Source organism: Rhamphochromis longiceps, linkage group LG14 (assembly GCF_057381845.1).
Source record: "Rhamphochromis longiceps isolate RC_006_pf linkage group LG14, R_longiceps_female_GT1.1, whole genome shotgun sequence".
Classification (NCBI taxonomy): Eukaryota; Metazoa; Chordata; class Actinopteri; order Cichliformes; family Cichlidae; genus Rhamphochromis; species Rhamphochromis longiceps.
In genome coordinates, this window is record NC_140570.1 from 39908044 (window position 1) to 39931608 (window position 23565).

The 23565-nt window shown below is 44.6% G+C and overlaps 1 protein-coding gene across 1 annotated transcript in view; it reads right to left on the reverse strand.

Moving 5' to 3' along the window:
- LOC146654739 (uncharacterized) overlaps window positions 1-22864 on the reverse strand; it is a 35642-nt gene extending 12778 nt beyond the window's left edge. The window contains exons 1-6 of the mRNA XM_085380826.1: window positions 22705-22864; window positions 3449-3694; window positions 3083-3233; window positions 1008-1190; window positions 798-932; window positions 515-709 (exon numbers count right to left, since the gene is read on the reverse strand). Of these exons, the coding sequence (XP_085236952.1) occupies window positions 515-709; window positions 798-932; window positions 1008-1190; window positions 3083-3233; window positions 3449-3672 (888 nt within the window). The 5' untranslated portion in view covers window positions 3673-3694; window positions 22705-22864. The remainder of the gene's footprint in view (window positions 1-514; window positions 710-797; window positions 933-1007; window positions 1191-3082; window positions 3234-3448; window positions 3695-22704) is intronic.
- Between the last annotated feature and the right edge of the window lie 701 nt (window positions 22865-23565).

A 23565-nucleotide genomic window follows, 5' to 3' on the forward strand; every position in this document is an offset into this window, starting at 1 on the left:
ACCTGTGAGGTCGTCTTTTCTTTGCACTACCTCAGAGCACTTTGCATCTGGTTCTCTGATGTGTGGCTTTATCATTTTCAAACATATTCCTGTTGATTGTACACAATTCTCCTGCATATTATTTATTCCTGATGTCTACTATTTATATTTTATTCCAGCACAGTTTGTGTGGTGCTATCGTTGTACATGTAGAATGACAATAAAGAGCTATTCTATTCTGTTCTATTTTATTGGGAGCTGCAGAGAAGTTCAATTTTACTTTCAAGAGTTTAAAATCAACATTTCAAACAGGTATTTGTGGGACACACTGTTAGTCTGTTTTGTGCCCTCAGGTTACCAGACTCATGCTGACACGATGCACAAACACCAAATGAATGATAAGTGTGATTACTTCAGATCCTGACATGTTTTTAAATGTCTAAAAGCACAAAAATCAAACACTATACCAATTACCTGAGACACGCTTTGATTACTGTGTGTGTGTGTGTGTGTGTGTGTGTGTGTGTGTGTGTACCAGTCTCATGCTGAGCAGCCGCGTGTGTGTTCGTCCAATGTTGTTGTAGACGTGGCTGCAATGCTGCAGCAGCTCCAGCAGCTGGCTCTCGACGTGCTGAGCGTCAGAAGGCACACTGTGCTGGATCAACGCTTCGCCGCGCTGCAGCAGGGCGTTCACACGCCCCGAATTCTCACACACGCACTCCTGAAACGACTACGCATAAAAAAAAAAAAAAAGACGAAATAAAATGAATAGCAAAGTAAAAACAAGACTGATGTGTCACTTCAAAACAAGCCCACACCTGCAGCTGTCTCAGTTTTTCACAGGCGTTTCCTGTCAGCTGCTCAACCTCGATCAGGCGGACATCCATGTCAGCCAACCAAACTGCAAGCTCCTCCCTTTGTGCATCAAACGCCTCCCACTCTGAGACAAAGAGCTGAGAGAGAGGGAAGAGTCAACTATAAAGAAGAGAGAGAAGTGAAATCCTCCTCAGAAGGTCTGACTCGCGTACCTGCAGTTGGCCTGTGATGGACTGCAGTTTGGCGCTCACGTCATCCCAGCGGCGGCCGCACTCCCTCGCCGATGACAGCAGCCGAGCCTGCATGGTACCCTGGAAGAGCCGAGTTAGTGTTCGATTCCTCCGTGTCAGGCTGTCCAGCTGGATGAGGCGAGGCCCCGCCTCTCGCCGCAGCCTCTGAACACACAAACACAAAGTGCATCTGAAGCAGATGTTTTTTGGTTTCCCAAATCCAGGCTTGATCAGGTGGAGATATTCTTATATTTGGAAAACTTGGACGAGCCTGCGACTGTTGTCTTCCAGAAAGAATGAAACCCGAATCAAATCTATGCGATATGCAATCAGTTCAGAAGAACACACTCTAAAAGCCCCGTTTCTGCCCGATTTCAACTAAATTGTGCATCAAAACAGGCTGAAAGAATTAAAACGAGTGTTTGTAGCTACAAATGTGGCTACACATCTACAATGTGAGCACAAAGCCTCACTTTGTACATGCCTGCTATGAAAGTTCTCCTCTATGCAGACGACTTTCCTGTTCTCAGGCACAACTTAGATCTGTTGTAGAAATCTTATAGACACACACACTTAAAACTACAGTGTGCACGACTCCAGATCCTGATCCCTCGTCCTAATATGTGGCTCACAAAAACCAACATAGCAATAAAGCAAATGCTAAAGCTTCAAAATGCAAAGTCCATAAACCAAAGGCTGACATGGGTTTATCACAAGGATGATAAATATACAACATATGGTCTTAGGACTAAAAGTATAAACAGATTTTAATCCGTTTTAGAGATTTGATGTTCATTTACCTGCAGATGCAAACCTGATCAGAACATTTTGCAAACCAGTATTTAACCTCCGAGGACCTGGCGTCCATATATGTGGACATCACATTTTGGATTGTCTAGACCAGGGGTGTCAAACTCAAACACACAGTGGGCCAAAATTCAAAACTAGAACAAAGTCGCGGGCTAACGTTAATATTTATTGAAATATATTTATTCCTCCAGATATAAGAATGAATCTTTTCTTATGGACTCAAACATGTTTTGCTGAAAAACTGAATATGGAACAAGCAAAGCTTAATACTAAACAATATATATATTAGCTGTATAATACCAGTAGGCCAGCTCTGATAGTCATTTGGTATGGCTTCGCGGGCCAAATGTAATTAGGCTGCGGGCCAGAGTTTGACACCTATGGTCTAGACCAAAATACAAAATTTTGCTCTACATGGGCCTGATGTCCACTTACGAGGACGATATACTGCCAAGGTCATATCATCATATGTGGACCTCAATTTTCTCAGAAACAAAAATCAGATTAAAAAAAATAATAATAAAATCATGCAATTCTTTGTTTTTACATTCATCAGGTCCCAGTCAGTCCAAATAGCAAAGAGAAATTAAAAATGCCATGAGAGTTCGGGTCTTAGGAGGTTAATGCAGGAAGTAGGTGAACTACATTGGGGGCGTCTTTCTTTGTGAGAGGATCGTATTAATGACAGGAAACCTCAGTGACATCATAGAGATGCATAAAGACGCTCAGTCTCCCGATTCTCTTCCTTCTCCTCCTTTTCCATCAAATTCTAATTCAGTCTAATTGTGTTTCTCCTCTTCCTCATTTTGTTGGAGCTGCAGACACAATCAGTGTGAACCTGAATGAATTTGTGCAAACAAGAAGAATCTACAGCTTTTCGGTCAGAGGTGGTCTTGTTATTTAAGCCGGCAGCACGAGTAGATTTATGTGTTGATGCTGCCTGCTTCAGCTTTACGACTGGCTGCTGAGTGATATTTACACCCTGGCTGGGTGACAACTTTAACCATGTGCTGAACTTTGGCCCAGCTTTGCTCTGACCCAGGTTTTAATTTGTGCGAGTGCCTGAACACAAACACAGAGCTCAAACATCAATTCTGTCACAGAGAGACAACAAAAGAGATTCAGTGCACAACAGAAATACAGATGAGTCCAAGGTGAAAGATGGTTGCTGGAATCCCTGTGAGGTTAAAACACCTGAAGCCAAGTTTAGATTTCAGTTTCTGTTTAAGTTATTTCTTTTTCCCCACCTCAAACTTCTTCATTTCCTCCTTGGCGGTCTGGTAGGTAACGTGGACGGAGTTTGGGGAAGAGACGGCCTCCTCGGCCAATCTCAGCCAAGCATCCAAGTGGTTGTACTCCTTCATAAACTCGTGCCAGAGCAGCCATCTCCTCTCCAACCTGGCAGAAATATGCACAAAGTGAGAAGTTTTCAAGCTGAACAAGAAACCTGAGAAAAGTGTAACTGTGCTGTTATTAGTCTGCAGTGCAAATTCATCGTTCAAAATTGACCTCAGCTGAAAAAATGCTGCAGAGTAGCTGCACAGCAACTCTTAAAGATCTATCATCTGTTTTACTGATTACTCAGGTCTGATTATCAGCTGAAGGACACTCACTGTCCACAGTCCTGCAGGTCTCCATCTTGGCTCCAGCTGCTGTCGACTCGCTGCATTTCCTCCTTTAGCTCCACTGGAGACGACTGGACAGGAAGCCGGCACTGGTACAGATCCAGGAGGTGCTCCGTGTCACTCACTTCATCTCCAGGTACAACATCACTTCCTGCAGGGTTTGGGGTGATGCTGCTGTGGCGTTCCGAGGTGGGCAGGTCTATGCCAGGCATTTCAACATCATGTGACCTTTACCTGATGGAGAAGACGCCACTGATTAGAATTCACATTAATTCAGAGACCTATGCCTAACGCAACACGCCAACAATATTGGTTACACTAACCACTGCCAACCACCCCTCCGTGCTCTGCTGATCCAACTCTGGGTCAGTTTCTGTTTTTCTGAATTTTTGGTTGATATTCTGTCCATGTCCATTAATATTCAAACAAAGTGAATTCATTTTATTCTGAGAAAACTTAAATTCAGCAGGGGATCAAATAATTTCCTCACTCTATAGCCAAATATGGAGTTACTGCATTCAACGACTAAACGAAAGTCCCAGTTTTGCCAAGTGTTTGTGGGCAATAAGGAGAATCTTTTTATTCCCACAATCTTTAGTTGTTCCTGAAGTTGATGCGACTGCTTTAACAAGGTGACACGAACACGTTTGAGACGGCGCTCCTGGAGAAGAGCAAACAACAAGAAATCAGGCTGCCAGTCAATGGTTTAAATCCTCCGAGCCAGGAGGACGACCACACAGCCATGAGTCACCATTATCGCTTCCACTAGGACTAGGACACACACACACACACACACAATGAGTCACTCGGGTTCTTTATTGAGATTGAGCCAGAACTGTTCTCCATGAGTGGAGACAGAGCGGGTCTGATTTATGAAAAGCAGGACAAATTTACACTGCACCTTTCATTCAGTTGGTGCTCATAGTCTGTGTGTAATTATCTCCCGATTTACAGACGCAGCAGGTGATTACACACTCAGGACCTGTGACCGACATCCAGGCGCTCTGTGCACAATAAAACGCCATTTTCCCCTCCAAACGTCTCAAAATTAAGATGATCACAAACATTTTCAGACAGCATTCAGGGGATTTGGCAATGTGGAAGTTAAAGTAGACGATCATGTAATAAAAGGTGCGTAAATAGGAGATTTTATAATTTAGCCCAGTTACTTGTGCTGCTGACTAACCTGCCAGCTGTTCTTCCCCAGATGATGGTGAGAGACGTCTGTAAAAGCTGTTACAGCCCAATTTAAACACGTTTAAATATGCTGCTCTTCTCAAAGAAAAAACACTTTCATATCTTAGTGAGGACGTTAATTAACATAATGCTCACCATAACTGTAACCCTGACTCTAAAAACCACTTGTGTACACACACACACACACACACACACAAACTCAAAACACTTCCTGTCATAAATCATACCCATCTATTGTGCGTTTAGTGGAGGAGCAGGAGTGTACTCTGAGATAAAATGAACACAGAGGAAACAGTGATGGCAGATCTGCCAGTCTCAGCTCAGTAAATTCAGACAAATGCAAACTGTAGAGTCTCATCAGAAAGTGTGCTGCAGGGATTTCACAGTTCAGTGAAGCTGAAGTTCAAGCTCAAGTTTAATGAAGAGAAAACTGCTCGTCCTCTGTGTTTGAAGACAGTCTGCTTGGTTTCCCTTTCCAACACTCGTAGTTTTCTGTGCACCTTTAGTTAACCTCTTAAGCCCCAAGCCTACCTGATCTCCTGCTTTCAGGGGGCAAAAAGCAGGAGATCAGGTAGGCTTGGGGCTTAAGAGGTTAATTAACTCTTATGATAAGGAAATAAATAGGAGAAAATATCATTTATGGTCACGTATCGGTCAACATCTTTACTAGCTGATCGGTTTTTGTCCACCAGGGGGAAGAACAACATCATCATCATCAAGCTGACAGAGACCGTCTGTCCTCCTGCCAGTGAGCCATAAATCAGCGAGCCATCCCGAAAGATGTTTTCCTGAATTCCCAAGATGCACGGAGGCGGTGTAGTGTAGTAAGTGTAGTAATGCACAGCTGTTTTATACAAGCCACATCTGGAGAGACTCTACGTAGCAGCCCCCTTATATTCAAATGCTTTGGCGACCTGTCCACGGTGTACCCCGCCTCTCGCCCTATGATAGCTGGGACAAGTTCCAGTAAACAGTTTCCTGATGAGTTTATGGTCTCAGATGTTGGATTGCAAACTCTCAGCACTGGCTTGTTTTTAGAGGGTTTTTTTCTTTTCAGCCCCTCAGGCTGCTGCTCAGTGATGCTATGATGGCCATCTTTTATATACAGTCTATAACTAACAGATTTCACCGTGTCGTCCGTTTGCTCCTCGTCCTTCCCTCTCCAGTCAGACAGCCACCTCAGGTGCTCGCACACACCTTTGTGTTTCCACCTGAGCACTTTAGTATCCCAGACTCATAGATCAGGCGCTGCCTGTCCTATCAGGCCGAGGCCGCCTCCTCCAGACTCCCACCTGGGGACTGAGTGTGTAACAGAGTTATGAGGCCAAGGCGTCAGACCTGGACCACTGAGGCTGCATAGATCCTGCTCACCTGTCTGCCTGCTACAGCAGAGCGTGTGCACCTCTCCAGTCTGCGTCCAGTTATATTTTAACCATTACACACCATTTATTTCTTACACAGCGAAAGCATGTGTGCGTGTCTGACCTGGACTTTACCTTCACACCAGTTTTATGGCTTCAGGCCTTTAAAAGCTTTAATCAGGTTTGATTGTCAGATTGTAAACTGAGAGCAGCTTTGTAATGTCACATCTACTGACCAATCATGTTTGAGCAGCAGGTTTTAGTTGCCTGCAGGTAATTCACTGCACAGGACTGATTAAAGAGGAACTCCCTGAACCGAACCAGTTGGGAGTTCGCCTTGTAATCGGAAGGTTGCCGGTTCGAGCCCCGGCTTGGACAGTCTCGGTCGTTGTGTCCTTGGGAAAGACACTTCACCCGTTGCCTACTGGTGGTGGTCAGAGGGCCCGGTGGCGCCAGTGTCCGGCAGCCTCGCCTCTGTCAGTGCGCCCCAGGGCGGCTGTGGCTACAATGTAGCTTCCATCACCAATGGGTGGATGACAGGTTGTGTAAAGCGCTTTTGGTTCCACAGGGACTAATAAAGCGCTACACAAATGCTGGACATTTACCATTTGAAGTATGAAAGCGGCAGACAGGCAGGTTCATCTCAGTTCATTTAGTGACATTTATCACCTCAGTCTCCACAGAACAGACGCGAACATCTGCTTAACATCTGAACACACACACGGCTGTTTTCCCACTGAGCTCAAAGAGTGAATGAAGCTTCAGTATGTAGATTTACCAGACAGAGAGCAAGCGAGCATCTTTAACTGCTGATGAGTCGCCAGCTGCCTGCAGTACACACACACACACACACACACACACACGATTTAATGACTGCATCAACCTCACCCCCCACTCATTGAGTCTTATCAGAGACACGAGTGAACCCTCAGTCCCGAGCTGTCCTCTTAGTGCTGTCAGTGCAGTTTCAGACCCTGGAGGAAGTCAACATTAGTCTATTTTAGACCCAGCAGGTGTAAGACGTCGGCGTGACAGAGGAGGAAGCTGGGACAGGAGGCAGATGATCTGCTGTGATGCCCCTTAAAGGGAACAGCCAAGAACAAGATGAAGAAAACAGACTGAGCAGATCTAACTTTGACTCTTGCACGTCTTCATTCATAACAGCGTTTGGAATTGAACCAGTGAACAACATCCAACTCCACAGATAAAATAGACTCATTAACCTTTGTTGCATCTAAAGGAAAGTGCAATAAGAACAATAAAACATTTCCAGATATGCAGAATGCTTAAAATGAAGATTAAGGGGAAACAAAACTCTTTTCCGTTACTCTGCTGATCCCTGCTGCAATTCTCTCAGTAAAAACAAATGTAAGTTACGTCATGCAGCAGAAATTAAGAGTTTGAATAACAACACAATGTTACTAAGAGACTCTGGAAATTTGACAGGGTGGGGGGAAAAAAAGTGTTGAATTTCCTGTCAGACTGAACAAACGTGCCATCTTCAGTTTCCCTCGTTATGCAGCAGCCTGGTGTGTAACAGACTCACAGCACGAGGCTGAAACCATTTCCTGCAACCAACCGAGGACAAGCTCATTACATATTCATTATATTTATACATTATATTTATGCTTGAGAGAAGAGCTCGAGACAAAAGGATTACTTATTATTTGAAACATCAATATGAACACGAGACATGACAGGAAATAAGAACAGAACAGGTCCACTTTAACCCCAGTTTCCTGTCTGTGTGCTAAGCTCGGCTAACCATTTGTGGCATTCGTTTCATGGACATCTAAACATATTTGCTTATTGCCGAGAACGATGAGTGCACTTCCCCCGAACTGCTGAACCAGTCCTTCAAATGTGGACAGAGCGCAGAGCCCAGGACAACAGCAGGCAGGTGTCTGGAAATTTTCCATGAGAGGGAAAAATTTGAATATGAGATACACCCACCCAGCTGAATTACAGGAAGAACTGCTCAAACATTAGAGTCACAACACACACACACACAATAAGTCTACTACCTGACATACTGATGACATCACTTATGATGTCAATCACCAGCAGGAACAGGGAGGCAAAAAATAAATCAATAAAAATCTTGTGATCGTATTGGACGAGAATACAAGCAGTGAAGTCTGATTGGCTGTAATGATTGATGCTTCGTCATCCAATATGATTCCCCGACAGCTGTGCGTGTCTGTGCGCACGTGCACGTCTTCCATGACTTTGACGCCGGTAACACCTGTCTGCAGGGACAAACAGCCGGGCTGAGGCTCAGCAGGGCGTAAAACCAGCTGTCCTTATTCTCCTCTCTTTTTCAGCTGGATCCAGAAATCCACCTCTTCTGCCTTTATTTCATTTTATTGGCCCACTTTTCATCATTTTAACACCTGAACTTGCATTTTCAGACGTTACCAGCCTCTAGCAGAATCTAATTTCATCAGATAGGAAACAACATCAGGGCAATCTGTTGCAGAAAGAGAGCAATGTTCGCTCCCGGAGCCGAGAAATCTGTAACCAATCAGTTTGGGGAGATCTGGATTCATTTAAACTTTTATTAACCATGAAATCTGACTCTTGGGACATTTAGGAGCTCTGTGGGGGTTACTACACGATGTTTGCCCTTTCAGCTAAAATCTTTCCTTTTCCTCATCCCTTCCATGACGAGTGAGCTTTAATAGGGCTTGTTTAATGTCATGTGACTTTGACTGATGGACCCGTCCTCCCTTCATTCAAAGGAGAATAAAAGAAGTTGACAGTGTGAACCCACAAGCGTCTTGCTGTGTGTCGTTTTCTGGCACCGTTCTCACTTTCACACACCCTGATTAGGTTAATGCAGTGGTTAAAAATGTCTTTGTTCACATCATTTTCTTTCTGAGGAAGTGAAACTGAATTAAAATCTTTCACAAACCAGACCTGGCAGAAACAGCAGCCATATTATTGGCCAGATATTTGCATTAAAAAGGTCCAACAGCACAAACGTGGTACAAAGGTCCAGTTCAGGGACTCCAGGTAGCTGAGGCGACACCTAGCTGACAGCTAGCAGCTACAGCCGCCTCTGTCTCCAGCCGTCAAACAGGCCACGCCCCAATGATGCAAACTTGATACCTTAATAGAATTTAACCAGAGTTACACAGTTATTACGAAGTATTAAACTAGTCATAGAAAGCTCATCAGTAGCCGCCTGTAAACATGTTTATTCTCCCCTTGAAGGGCGCCAGGATGTAATCAGCTGACTGCATTTTTGGTGGAAACCAGGTCAAGGTCATTAGGTGACACCAAATGTGAAAACCAGTAAATGGATCATCTTCAGGTTTAACCTTCGTTGTTTGCAGCCAAAGTTAAACTTAAAATAAAAATCTCAGTAAATACAGTTTCTTGAATATCGAGTGAAAAGGCAGGCAGAGAGCTGTGCAGCACACTTCATTTTTTCAAAACTACGCCATATGATGTCACAATGACATCACAGGCTGACACCACATACTGACACACAAAAAATAAAAAATAAAACACCAGTTGTAGTTTTACCTTTGACCTTCTGGTGTTTCTGCTGTACAGTTTTAACATCGAGCCTGACGTGAATGACTCGCTGCTGGAGCCTCGAGTGGACATCAGAGGAACTGCAGTTTTTCAGAGTACTCTTTAGTTTGCACTGCGAGTCAAATAATCTTCATCTTATAACCTCAGTTTACCTGAAACGGACTGTTTTAGCTCCTCCCCCTTTAAACCCCTTCCGATTTGCTGCCCCTGCATCTGCAAGAGTAGGAAACACCGATGGTCTGAGAGCAGCCACTGACCATTACTGGAAGTTTTTAACTTTAACGTTGAACGTGAACGCCCACGGATGGAGCAGGAGATGTACCACGAGACGTAAGGAGAAGCAGAACCCACTTTATTTCCATGTTCCTGAAACACAGGATGATTGTGGTCGCACTGCTTCTGAATAATGCTTCATTTACATCATCTTATTAAAGTTGTGTTTTTTTTAAGGTTAACTACTCTGACAACCCGACCAGAGTCGAGGGAGAGGATGGCGTTATCAGATCTTCCTCTGAGCTACAATTTTAATTGAGCGAATTAAGAAAATCCAGTTTCAGGAACCTTTATCTCCCTTTCTGCCGTTTCCAGCAAGCTTCTCTCTGTCCCTGCTCTTTAAGGTCAGACAGCACGCAGTAGTGGATCTTATCCGCTAACTTTTCTAACCCTGTTGGCAGATCTTCTGTTGGATACCAGCAGATTTCTCTTAGATTACGTAAGATTTTATTCACCGTGCCATTCTGTTCTGTCTGCATGAAACCACAAGCAGGCAGACGGAGCAGCGTGAGGGAACGAGGGGAGGCAGCTCATCACTACTATTAAGACCCGTCCCTGCTGGGATGAGGAGGCTATCACCTCTGCTGTAAACCGCGCTGCAGCAGAGATAGGAAATGAATTCGAGTTATTAAGATTAAGGAAATGGCTCTGGTTGAGGCTGATATTGATATCGAACTGAGGGAGAGATTAAGATGAAGAGGAGGAGGAGAGGGGAAGAGGCGATTCTGCTTCCTCTGTGCCCTGAACCACACTTTATTATAGCAAGATAAAGGGGCGGGGCTTAACTTCTACATAGCTTTATTAGCACGGCACTCTGAGGTGGTTTTATCCAATTAGATGTGCAGAATGTGCAGCTGTGAAGGTGACAGGAGGCGAGTTTACAGCTTCAGAGCAGGATGACACTCCCACAGTGCCCCACACTGTCCTGAGACTACAGAGCAGAGCACCAGCAATACGCAGGATGTGTCTGAGGTAGAAGGGGCTTGCATGCAGCCGGATTTACACTTTAACTGTGTGGCATTCCCTAAAAAAAGTTAAACACGTTTCTAGAATATATAATAAGAATTGGCAGAATTAGCAGACAGGCCACAAACAGAGGGGTCTGCGGGGGCCTTCCTCCAAGAGGGCCATAGCTGCTAGCTGTCTGATGGGCTTCACTGAACTGGACCTCTGGACTGCGTTTGTGATGTTGGAGCCTTTTTAATGGCATTATCTGACCAGTAATATGGCTGCTGTGAGGTTACTGTACTAAGATACCATCCAAGAAGGCGGAGCTACAGATTTGATGAAATTCTGGGATTTCGTGCAGATGTTGGTCAGCTGTGATTAGCACGTATCTGTGGGTATAGCTGAACACTCCAAAAATCATCTGATCACTGTGTCTCAGTCTTTTTAAACAATGTTGAGCTCACGCAGTGATGGATAATTCATAACGACCACCGCTCCAGACGTTTGTTTTTACGCGTTTGCCCCTGAACGCAGCGGCTTCGTTGGAAAATTGGATTTTATTCACGTCAAAAGCTCCAAATACAGAAACAAATTCATGCGGGGTTTTCAAATCTAACCCACTTGTATCCTGTGCAATTATATCATTAAAGAATAAAGTGCAGCTCAGCTTTTTAAAGTTAACTGCATTACCTAGATTTATCTATTAGACCAGTTTCACAGTAAGATACGCTGAACCGGAGCTTTTCCCCATCACCCTCCTTTCTGTGGATGCAGCATAATTTCCAATGAACAATGCAGGAAAAAGATCCATGTTTAAGAAATGTTTCCATTAAAAATAAATAAAAAGCAGGAATCGGGCTCTCCATTTGTTTCCACGTGCATAGCTGGCAGTCAAGGTGACACTTTAATTTGGCTGTGACCTTAAAACTGGCATCGAGCATATTATGCGTGCAGAGCGAAGCAGCGCAAGTCAACGAGTGCAGTTTGGAAAATGCTGGAAATGCAGCCCTGAAATGCATCACTCGCTGAAGCTTCGGCGGCGGGGAGAAGAGACGAATGGCTCCTATTAGAGCTCGGCCGCTTTAGAGGGAAAGCGATATTCAGCTGAGAGGAAATCAGGACTATTAGAACCAAGACTGATTAAAATAACGTCTGTGTCCTGAGACAAAGTTAAACATCCCCCCTGCTCCTCAGCAGAGAACACAAGCACCTCAAACCTGAGCTTCTGTGGCCTCTCGGCGACCACATTGAGCATCGTTTGTTGTATCGACAGTTTTACATCATCTCAGCAGGAAATCGCCGATTCAGAAACATGTCTGAGAACAGCCGGGCTAGACCCGAAAGCAGCTTTGCATGAGTCACAGCTCAAAATAATCCTTCTTTATCTTATAAAGAAGAGCCTCAGTTGATCGTCTGACACAAGCTGGTTTAGCCCTTTCCCCGTAAGGCCTTTCAACATTATCCACTTTGGCAAAACACTGAAATGACTAAACACAGGCATTCATGAATATTTCAATCCTTTAAAGTCTGTGTTCACACCATTATTAACAAAGATCTATTAGGGCAGGGGTGGAGAACTCCAGGCCTCGAGGGCCGGTGTCCTGCAGGTGTTAGATCTCACCCTGGGTCAGCACACCTGAATCAGATCATTACCAGGCCTCTGCAGAACTTCAAGACATGTTGAGGAGGTCATTTAAATGAGCTGTGTTGGACACATCTAAGACCTGCAGGACACCGGCCCTCGAGGCCTGGAGTTCCCCTACACCTGTATTAGGGCCACTGAGGGTTGAAGAAAAATTCAATAATTTCTTTTAAAATTCCTGTTAAAGTTGGAAAAAGTGGTGAAACTGGATTTTTATTAATTAAAGACTTAAGTTGAATTTAAAAAGGAAATAAATTTCCAATAAGCTCAGTATAGCAGGCGACAAACTACGAGCTCGGCTTTGTTAGACCGCGTTGAAAAGTGTTTGCGGTGTCGTGCTGCAGTTTGCTGAAAGAAGATTGTTTATAAATTGAGTTATTACTCAGACGACATTTTCTGGTTTGGGCTTTTCAGTCACCTTACACGAGACGAGCGTCCACTCTGACCTCAGGAGCACTTTGGTCGATCTGCTCATCAAACATAAAAATTAGGAGACACCAAGTCTCAATTACATACTGATAAAAAAAAAAAAAAAAAAAAAAAAAAGAGAATAATGACCCAGGAATCACTGTAAGCAGAAGGCCTCTGCTTAGTTTTTACAAGGCTGCCAATCAGAGGAAAGAAGAATTTAAAGGGGGAGGAGCTAAAAAGGGCTCCATTCAGATATTTTCTGGACTGAGGGGTTTCCTCGAGGCCCAGTAAGACAAAGATGAAGCCTTTTATTTGTCACATGCAAAGTTTACACCTGCAGTGAACCCCCAACCATACATGCATACACATCACGTGGAAAGGCAGGTCGGAGACAGGTTGGAAAAACAATGAAGTGTACAATGAATTATTATGAAATAAACTATAAACAGGAAGGAACTTGCTGCTGATTTTGTGTTTTTTGTGATGTTCCTAAATTTCATACACTAGAAAAAAAAACACTAACTTGATATAGACACTCATGTTTTTCACAGGCATGGGTAAAAATTAGTCTCTTTTCCTATTGTCACCTTTTTCTCCGCCTAACTCACTTTTGCCTCCTCCTCCTCCCCCTCTTCGTCCCCTGGAGTCACTGCATTGTCTGTTCTGGACAAAGGCAGGCAGGCTGGGAACAAGCAGCCTTTGTGTCGCCCTCGCAGAGAAGAGACAGATTACGTAGAAGTAGACGAGGATGCGAGATGATGGAAAGTGAGACTGTGAGAATAGGTGGAAGGTGTAGAGTTTACCGATCATCTCCAAAATAACTGACCGAGAAAATACAGTCAGAGCCACGTGGGACAAAACACTGATGTGTTGTGGGTTTCTGGACAGCTAACAACGGGCTCATCTTTGTGACTCTCAGCAAACAAAGTGCATTTGTTATTGGCTCTTTGGCAGCAGATTAATCTCATTTAAAGCCGTCTGAGTCAAAACAAACTTCAGTGTGTGGGTTTGTGGTTATGCAGCGCTGACGTGTTATCCAAATATTCAAATCAAGCTCCTCTGAAAAGCTTTCGCACCAGAGGAAGTGATGGGCAGAGCCCAAGAAGGAAGCTGTTGTTCCTCTAATGTCCACACGAGGCTCCAGCAGCGAGTCAAACAGTCCCGCGTTAAAATGTCCAACTTTACAGCAGAAATAAACACGTTTACAGCCTGATACGAACACAGCTGTGCAGGGGATCATTTATTTTATGACTCATCGAGTTGGACACTACTGAGGATAAAACGCCAACGCCAGATAAAAGCCTGAACTGGTCCTCTGGACTGTTTGTGATGCTGGAGCAGCTTTAATAAAACTACCTGACAAATAATACACCTGCTGTTCATCAAGAAGAATCAAAGGTGCAGTCCTCAGACCTGGGAGCTACATTTGGCTTTACTGAGTCTGACTCATCGTGTTTTGTTATTATTGTACAGAAACTTGTCCCGAGGCTCGGGCGCCGTCTTAGGAGCTCAGCTGCAGTTCAACAGGAGCCAGAGGATTACAGAGCGAGGCCTGCAGAATGGAAACGGCTTCAATGTCACGGTTTCTGCTCGACACCTTCACATGCACCCGGGTTCGTCCTGCTGTGGCAGCAACACTGTTTAAATGGATGGTAAAGTAATTCAGATGGAAGGTAATACGAGCCTCTGCTCCTGCTGAAGCAGGAAAACGCCGCTTCAGTGAAACGCGAGATGGTTTCGTCCTCCGTTTGCCAAATTTAAGAAGGAGAAAAAACAAAAGTGCACATCACAAAGCTAAGAGCAAGAGCTCTTCTCTGGAGATTTGCTTAATTTAAAGTTTTAAATTTCTCCCCGTTTTTTCCCTCTCATGTTCTCAACCCAGATTGTGGCCGAAGCTGTTAACAACAGATCAAAGTCTTCAGATAAACTTTCAAGAAACACATTTTGGGCTCACACTGAGCACCGACAGCTTCCAGAGACCATTTCAAGCTTTACTTTGTGACTCCGCTGAATCTTGAATGTTTTAAGAAATGAACAGAGCTCCTCAGGAGGAAACTCAAAGCAAACAGATGTTTCTGTGAGCACGACTGTGGTGAACGTGCAGTGATGCAGAGACACGTGGGTTTGAAGAAAAATAAAAATCCAGTTTATAAGAGCTTTAAGTCTCAATCACTTTAATTCTAGTTTTGACTGCCAGACAGAGCAAATGTACGACTTAAAACCTTCTTCAGAGCTTTTTTGTGTAATTTTCAAACTGTTCAGACAAAAGCAGATAATGGAGTTTAAAACAACCAAAATGTTTTATATTAAATGTGGAGCGACTCGTATGGATTTAAAGTCTTTAAGAGAAAGAAAATTCAGCCCCACAAATACAAAAAGGATGCACTCGCCTGCTGTGAAGGACGGAAACAATGATCCTTTTAAATGAAATTTGCCGAATACTGACGAGTTCGATTCCTCTTAGAAACTGCACAAAGCCAGAAGAACAGCAGGCAGCGTGGGCATCAGCAGCCACCCATGGCCCGTTCAAACAGGAATTGGACCACCCAGGCCTCCACTGGCGGCTCTGGTCCTGGAGGCCTCTTAGGTGACGGTGTTGTGGCGTGTCCTACCAGGAGAAGAGCCCACGACTGCGAGACTGTGTCTCGGGAATGTCTCGTTTAGACGCATTTGATCCAACCCGAGTGACTCATGTGGATAGAAGACTAGAAAGAACCATGAAGTAAAACTTGTGGTCTGTTCAGTCCAATCATCAGACCAATGACATCTCCATTATAGTCTTCTGCAAGGCTTAATTAAAAGGAAGCCCCTCCCCTCCACATCCACACACAAACTCTTCTTCCTGCAGATTTCGCTCTGTGGAGGCCACAGGAGGCTGAAAGGCACATTTCTTAGTGATCATTTTGGCCGGTTCTTAAAAATTAACGAGGCTCTGACATGTTGATTTTACAAACCAGCATCTAACACCTTTAATGGAGCACAGAGGCCAGCGGAGCCGCGATAAACACACGTTTATAAATAAAGATAATTACATTTGCCCCGGAGAGCGTCTCAGTCGAGGCCAGCGAGTCGTTAGCGTCCTGCTTTTATTTGGCACTCTGACGCCAGCTGCTGTACTGCAAAGACACCAAGGCGTCATTTCTCACACCGTGGCATTAAAACAGAACGACTCGAACCCCAGATTATTTTTCCTAAAATGCAAAAACAGCAGTCTCAGTTTTCTCAGAGCACATCGGACAGATGTGAGTTCATAACTCAGGCTCAGTGATTATGTCCCGTTTGGTTTCAGGACAGAAAAAAGGACTTTCTAAAGGTGTCGGAGGACTCTTTTTACTGCATAGATCTTTATCTCGTGACCCAAATACACCAATGCCGCTCTGGAGATTTGAATGTTAAACCAACTCATCTGGAAGTGGTGTCACGAGGCGGCGGATTGCGATGAATTAAAGGCAGAGGAAGGAGCGAGCGTTTGAGACGAGAGGATCACAGAGCGGAGTAGCGTCTTTCCACACGTGAACCTAAAAACGACCGTTGTTACTGCCATGTTATCTGCAGGCAGCAGGTCTCTACATGTCTCATTATAATACTTTTTATACACATCAGGAGACTTCTGGATCAGACTTTTACGACCCCGTGACCTTTCTTCAAACTTCACCTTCATAATGAAGAGATCAGGTGTCTCTAAATGGCTTTTCTATGAGGTGTAAGACTGCATGTCAGTATTTCCCAGTAAAGGCGTAAAGAGAGATGAGCTAAAACATCTTGTTTCAGGCAGAGGATGGACTAAGTGGCTGCACGAAGGCCCAGGTAAGATGAATGAGGATCAATGTGAACTCTGAATCATGCAAAGCTACTCTAATGTCAAACATCTGGCTGTAAACTTGCATTACAGTCTCTTTAAGCAGCTCATTGAACTCTGGAGGCCGAGTGCATAAGCACAGGTGTCGGCACCTTAAATCCAGCTTTCCAAGGTGTGTGTAACACTTTTATTTGGCTGTACTTCAACCCTAAAAGCTTTTTCCAAGCAGCACACATTTAAACTGATAGTTAAAGAAGGCAATAAAGTTTTTAAGCAGTTCTTAAATACAAACGTTTTACTTCAACTATTAGATTGTGCTCAGCTTTCTGGTTTCCAATATACCAACTATTAAATCAGCTTTGCAAACATCCTGATTAAACTATTTATTCAAAGAGGCTTCTGTGTTTGCACAGCAGGGAAACAGCAGTTACAATAAATAAAAGTCTGGACCTGGCTCGACTTTTGATGCAACCTCATCCGGTAACGTGGAGCACCGAGGCTCGCACACACATCCCTCCAGGCGGCACTTAGCTGCAGATGCACTGCTGTTATTCAGGCATTTGCCTCACTGAACTATCAGTGCAATTTTCAGCCACATCCTGACAGTAAACACTGCAAAGGAAGCTCGTGTGGGTCTGCAGGCTGCCCGAGTGTGTTTGTGTGAGAGGGCTGCAGGTAACAGCAGCCATAAAGCTGAAGGAAACAGGCTGTTTAATGGTGTAAAAACATTATGTGTTGTTATGGCCATCAGAGGGGACATTAGCCTGCAGATGTTAGCTAGCTGAGAGTCAGAGCGGCCTTGGGACACTGAAGATCATCTGAGTCATAATGAATCCCAGCAGCCTCGGCTGCTCTAATGAAACACATTAGAAAACGCTCATCAACTCGGAGCCTGCTCCGCTTACCCTTCCTGTGGTTTTCCTCTCCTTCAGGTTCAGTATTTTGGCTTTTCCTAAGCAGGTTGATCTCAGGGCTCAAAGAAATGCACCAACTGTTCCAGACAGCAAACATCGGTAATCAGCATCATCATCCACACACATTTCTTCCAAACAAAACACTCGACTCGAAGACTCAGAAGTGTTTGTTTGGAGCTGAAACCATGAGATGATTGTTTGGTGAATGATTTCATAAAGACAAATCTGCTGTTTGCTGCAGCTTCACAAAGAGGAAAAATGCTGCTTTTTGTCTTAAATATCAAAGTGACTCCCTCCTCTTAAATCCAGACCTCTGGATTAAAATGACAGAGCAGCTCTGCAGCAGTAAGAAGTCACTCAGGGCGTTTTCACGCCTGTAGGTCATTTACTTTGCAAACTTTTCTCGTGATTTGAGAAAAATTCAAGAAAACTCCAAGCGAACCAAAATGTCACTGAAACCACGTGACAATGTTCAGTCTGCTTATTGGCCAGATGTGTCTGGGGCGGAGCAACAAAAGTAAATACAGGAAGAAGATGCTGTGTTCTGGAGAATTCACGTCAGCTTCACAGCTAGCTGCTAGCTCGTACAGACCGTTACACGTCTATAGTACTTCGTCCAACAAAGCCACTCTCCTCTGCAAGTCCACGTTTCAGCCGTACCTCTTTAACTTTGTCTCCAAACCACTCAACCTGAGCTTCATCTCTGCCCCCTCCAGCTCAGCCTCCAGCACCTCAGACACTACCCACCATATCGTCTTTGTTTCGTCTTCACCCACTCCACCCTGCCTGGAATCTCTTCACCTCTCACGTGCATTGTTAATCCAGGTATTTAAACTCGTCTTCCTTCACTATCACACTGCACGTCTCCATCTCACTCACACGTGTTCCATCTTGGGTCTTCTCACTTCCATTCTTCTCTCCAAAGCATTCCTTCACCTCTCCAGGCTCTTTCCCACCTGCTCCCCACTCTCACTACGGCTCGCCAGCTCCACAGACACTCCTGCCTGACCCCATCTGTCAGTCTGTCACCACTGCAAACAAGAAGGGGATCAGAGCAGATCCCTGATGTAGTCCCACCACGAATCCATCTGTCACTCCTCCTGCACACATCACCACTGTCCTCGTACCTGTCCCGCACCAGCCTTGCACATTTCTCTGCCACACCTGACTCATGCAGGAAGTCAGGTGTGGCCTTTAATAGAACAGCGGTGTAAATAAAAAAGGTCTTCTAAAATGACCTGCCAGGTCTTTGGCCCATGTTTAGTACAAAAAAGTACTTCAGTAGAACTGCGGTCAACACAGCCCAGACCCAGCAAACATCTCAGCACTGACCAGCTGCCGTCTGACTCCTCTCACAGGTTTTTATTCAGAATGATGTTGGAGGTGAGAGACAGCAGCTTCGTTTCAAATGTGCTTGCTGGGACGTTTTTGGAGATAAAGTCAAAAATGTCTCTTCAAATTCTGCTGACAGTCACATTTGCAAGCTTTCAAAATTATCTTAAATACAAGAAGTTTCCTTTAAAGATCAAATAACTTCACTTTTAAATTTCAAAGCGACAAACACTGGAGCTTCAGGGTCAGGCGGATCTCTCCAGTAACTCCATCAGGTCCAATCACCGTTGAACACCTCAGGCTGAAGTGAAACTGTAGACAGTCGTGTGATCTGTCACACAATTAAAAGCTGCAGGTGACCTCACCTGTGCTCTGCGACACAGTCACCTTCCCCTCAGAGTTCATACAGGAGCCAACAGAGTACATTTAACAGCTAATTTAAGCCTGCACGGTCAGATCTAGCTCCTCATCTAATAAGGTGAGGGATTGGTTAGTTATCCACAGTGACATCAATGACATCGTACATGGGACAGCCGTATAACGCAAGTCTGCAGCCATCAGGTTTAAACTACAGAAAGACGAGAAAAGCCGACAGTCTGAATGTTCCTCTGACAAACACCCAGACCAGCCAGAGCTCTTCAGTAAGAATCAGCGGCACTAACATGTGACCAAAACATACAACCTGAGAATCTTAAACCTGACACAGCTGCACACGCTCAGGCTCGAGGTTGCATAAGGACGCAGTATCGACCCGATGCCCGCTCTGGCAGCACATTAGCAGAGCAGGTGGCGCCTCACTTCTTCCAGGTATTTGTTTAATGTCGGACTTTAAACCGATCAAATTGACTCAAAGTAATTGCCAAACAGACACCCGGGCATCATCGGAGCCGTGAAGGGTTTAGCTCGTGGTGACGGAGTCTGAGCTCGCAGCTCAGCTGACGCTCGCCAGACTTTACCGAACAGGAAAACCTCAGGTCAAACATTTTTAACTCTGCAAGGTGAAAGAAAACCGTAGCGCACACCTGGAGAACAGCGAATCCTTGTTTTGTGAGCATCCACCAACAATCAGAAAGGGAGAAATTAGTCATGCTGTAGCAGTCACGGTGCTCGGCCTTTGACCCGGAGTTGGTGCTTCGTGCATTTCTTTAGTGTACCGAGTTTAGAGTTCTCTGTTCCTGGTTGTATTAGCGTTTAGTTTATACTTTAGAGTTTCTTGTTCCATCCTCTCGAGTCCCTGATCTCAAGTAAATGTCTTTGTGTTTCGCCGTTTAGTTATCATTTCTTACTTCCTGTTTTATTCTGGTGGTTATTTATCTCTAGAGCAGGGTGAGGAACTCCAGGCCTCGAGGGCCGGTGTCCTGCAGGTTTTAGATCTCACCCTGGGTCAACACACCTGAATCGCATGATTAGTTCATTACCAGGCCTCTGGAGAACTTCAAGACATGTTGAGGAGGTCATTTAGTCATTTAAATCAGCTGTGATGGATCAAGGACACATCTAAACCTGCAGGACACCGGCCCTCGAGGCCTGGAGTTGCCCACCCTGCTGTAGTATCATCCAGCAGTGTGTCTGGTTGCTTTTCTGTGCAGTCGTTGGCCTTTGTCAGAGTGTCTGCACGTACAACTTGTGGTTCATTAGTTTGGACTTTGTTTTGTCCCTTGTAAATAAGCAGCTCACCTATTATTGAATCCTGCCTGCTGTCCATGTCTACGATTTGGGCCGTCAACATCCCAGCTGCCGTAAGGCGAGAGGCAGGGTACGCTCTGGACGGGTCACCAGTCTTTTACACGACTTGTTGATTAAACATTTAAACAATGAAATGTTCGAAAACTTAGAAAATAAAGATGCTGTAATCTGACAAAACCTGGAAGAAAAAAAATGAACCAGGCAAAGGAGGAAAACCTAGAAAAGCCAACTTTTAGATCTGAGATGGGTTGAAGTCATCAAGCTGACCCTAAACTCATGTCTAAGACCAGCTGGCACGCTCAGTGTTGAGGCATAATGTCAGGTCTTAAATCCGGACTGCAAGATTAAATCTTTAATCACAAAGCAAACCTCCTTTAACTGATTATTCATTTTGGGTAGATAAACTCTAGTGTTTGCTGCCCTGTGGTGTCAGACGGGCTTTTGTTTGTTCGGTTGGTGGAAAAATTCAGAGACCGACAAACGTGCATCTAATTGTTTCTTAGCTCAGGCGTGGCGGAGGATCAGCCTGCTGTCGGACGCCCACAGTAGGTATGAGTATTTTTCTGCTGTCGCTGGGTGGAGAAGCTGTTCAACCACAGCCACACATTCCTGCAGCGAACCAGTCAACACAGACCGGAGGAGCCGAGGGTGCGCCTGAACGTACACTTATGTTTGGAGTGGATCAAGACCTGTTGATAATACTTTACTGTGCAAAACATGGGAGAGAGAAGACAACTTATCGAAATTTATAGAAAGCTTAATGTTTGGATTTAAAGCTGGAGTCCAGGGTGCTTTGGTCAGCTAAAGATAACAAGTTCAAAGTGATATAAAACTATAAAATGTAGTAAATCTTCTGATTTGGGAGGTTTTTAAATCAGTTTGACTTTTTTAGATTAAGAAGATGATAACATTAAACTCATTAATCTGAATATTTTCAGTCATCACGTGTCAGGAGTAACAGTGGTAAGTTCTTTAAGATTGTTTTGCAGTATGTCACAGTGCTGCAGACGCTCGTTTATGGCCCTTTTTAGAGATAGCATGAAAGAGCTGGGGCGGGGGGTTCAAAGTGGCTTCCAAAGGCAGCAGCAACTGAATTCGATCATATTATTGCAATAAAGTAAGCAAACTCATGCTCTTTGTACTTTCAGTGCAACATTTAAATGACAATGTACTTGGTTAATGAATGGTTGGCAGAACAAGAGTAACCATCTATCACAGCGTTTCCATTTTATGTTCTTCCTCCTTTATGTTTGCTCAAACTCATAAAAGCGTGCAGCACAAAAAACTTCCAATAGCCAAACTTTCCTTTGATCTAAAGTCCAGGAAGCGTGAAACAGAGCCGAGCTAACGGCACCAAAACCTCCAGTTTGGATCCAGTTTTGGTTAAAACGGCGCAGAAACAGACTGTGAGCGGCTGTTCGACATGCTGCTGCGGCCCGACGCTCACAAAATTCTTACCATCCACTAAATATAACATACGTATAGTTCATATGTAATGTTTTTACAAGTTTTAAGGATTTGTAGAGTTTGTTTTCAAAATCCCGTATCAGTGTTGGTTTTGTCCTCAGGTGGTTTGCACAGGTTGGTGTTAGTTTAAGTCAATCTTAGGTTAAGTGACGCAAACATGACGGCGCTGCTGGATCATGAAGCGGACTCCGCAGACGCCGCCAATAACAAAGCATTTACTAGATTTAAATATATGTATGCACATTTAAATTAAGTGCGTGTGAAGCTGAAGTGACCCCAGCAGCATGCGTGATGTCACTGTAACCAAGGCAACAGGACCATTTGCACACCAAACACTCACGCACGCACCTCCGCAAACTCGTGTCGGGAGAGCACACCGGACACCGGATACACCCCCAGCAGCCCTGCATCCAACAACACGCGCGTGCACAAAACCAGTTCTTACGCAGGTATGAATTACACGTCACAGTCTCGCATTAAAACCGCATGTTTCCTGAAAACAACACGAGCGTTGATGGAGTTTCGCTGGAAGTGATTACTGAAGTCTGCTCTCACGCGACACACAGCCAGAAACCAACCAGCCAACAAACAGCAGAATAAAAAAAAGCAGCAGCTCAGGCTGTGAGGAGACGCTGTGCAGAGGCCGCAGGTGCGAGTAATGACCGACTCACCTGCGGGTGGATGATCTCCGCTCTGCGACTCTGGGCTTCTGACCGGCTGAGCGATAAGTGAACAAACTCATCAGCAAACACTGAATTATGTTCTTCCAAAGCGGAGCAGAGACTGGAGCGCTGCAGGTAACCCGAACCTTACCTGCTGCAGGTAGTTTATAAGCCACGCCCCCTCCACAGACCTGTCTGCACGCACGCACACAAAAACACCTGCTGCAGGTCACCTGCATCACGCTGCAATAGCTCTTCCTATTTTGGTTTCCTACGTCCTATTTCTGTGCCAAACCTTCCTCTGATCTGTCCTCGTTCGCCTCCTTACTCAGAAAACCACGACCTTTCACGTCCTCGTGAAGCTTTTGTGCTCTTCGTTCTTTATTTCACTCGTGTTTAGTCTGTCTGAGGATTGCCTCGGTCCACAGGTGTCTGTCAAGGACGCATAGACGTGCTCCGAGTTCGGAATGGGACGTGGCAACGTCAGCCTGGCCTGCTTTCAATTTGTAATCAAACCATAAAGCAATAAAACTCAGAAACCATCTAGCTCACAACTGTAAACACGCAGCTTAATTTTTAATGAGCAGACACACTTTCCAAGGCCTCACATGTGATGATGCAGCATTTATAATCGCAGCGTTAATTATAAACCTTATTCAGGTATTGTTGTGCTCACCTGAGCTGCCAAAGCACTGACACTGAACCGCATTTAGTCTTTAAGCAAAACCTGAAACACATTCACACACAGCAACACGTTTATGATGAAAACAACACAACACTTGTGCTTACGGGCACCTGCTCCTCTCCAGCTCAGCCACAACACTTCACGTGTGTTTTAAAACACATCCATGTACACAATGTTTAGTTTTT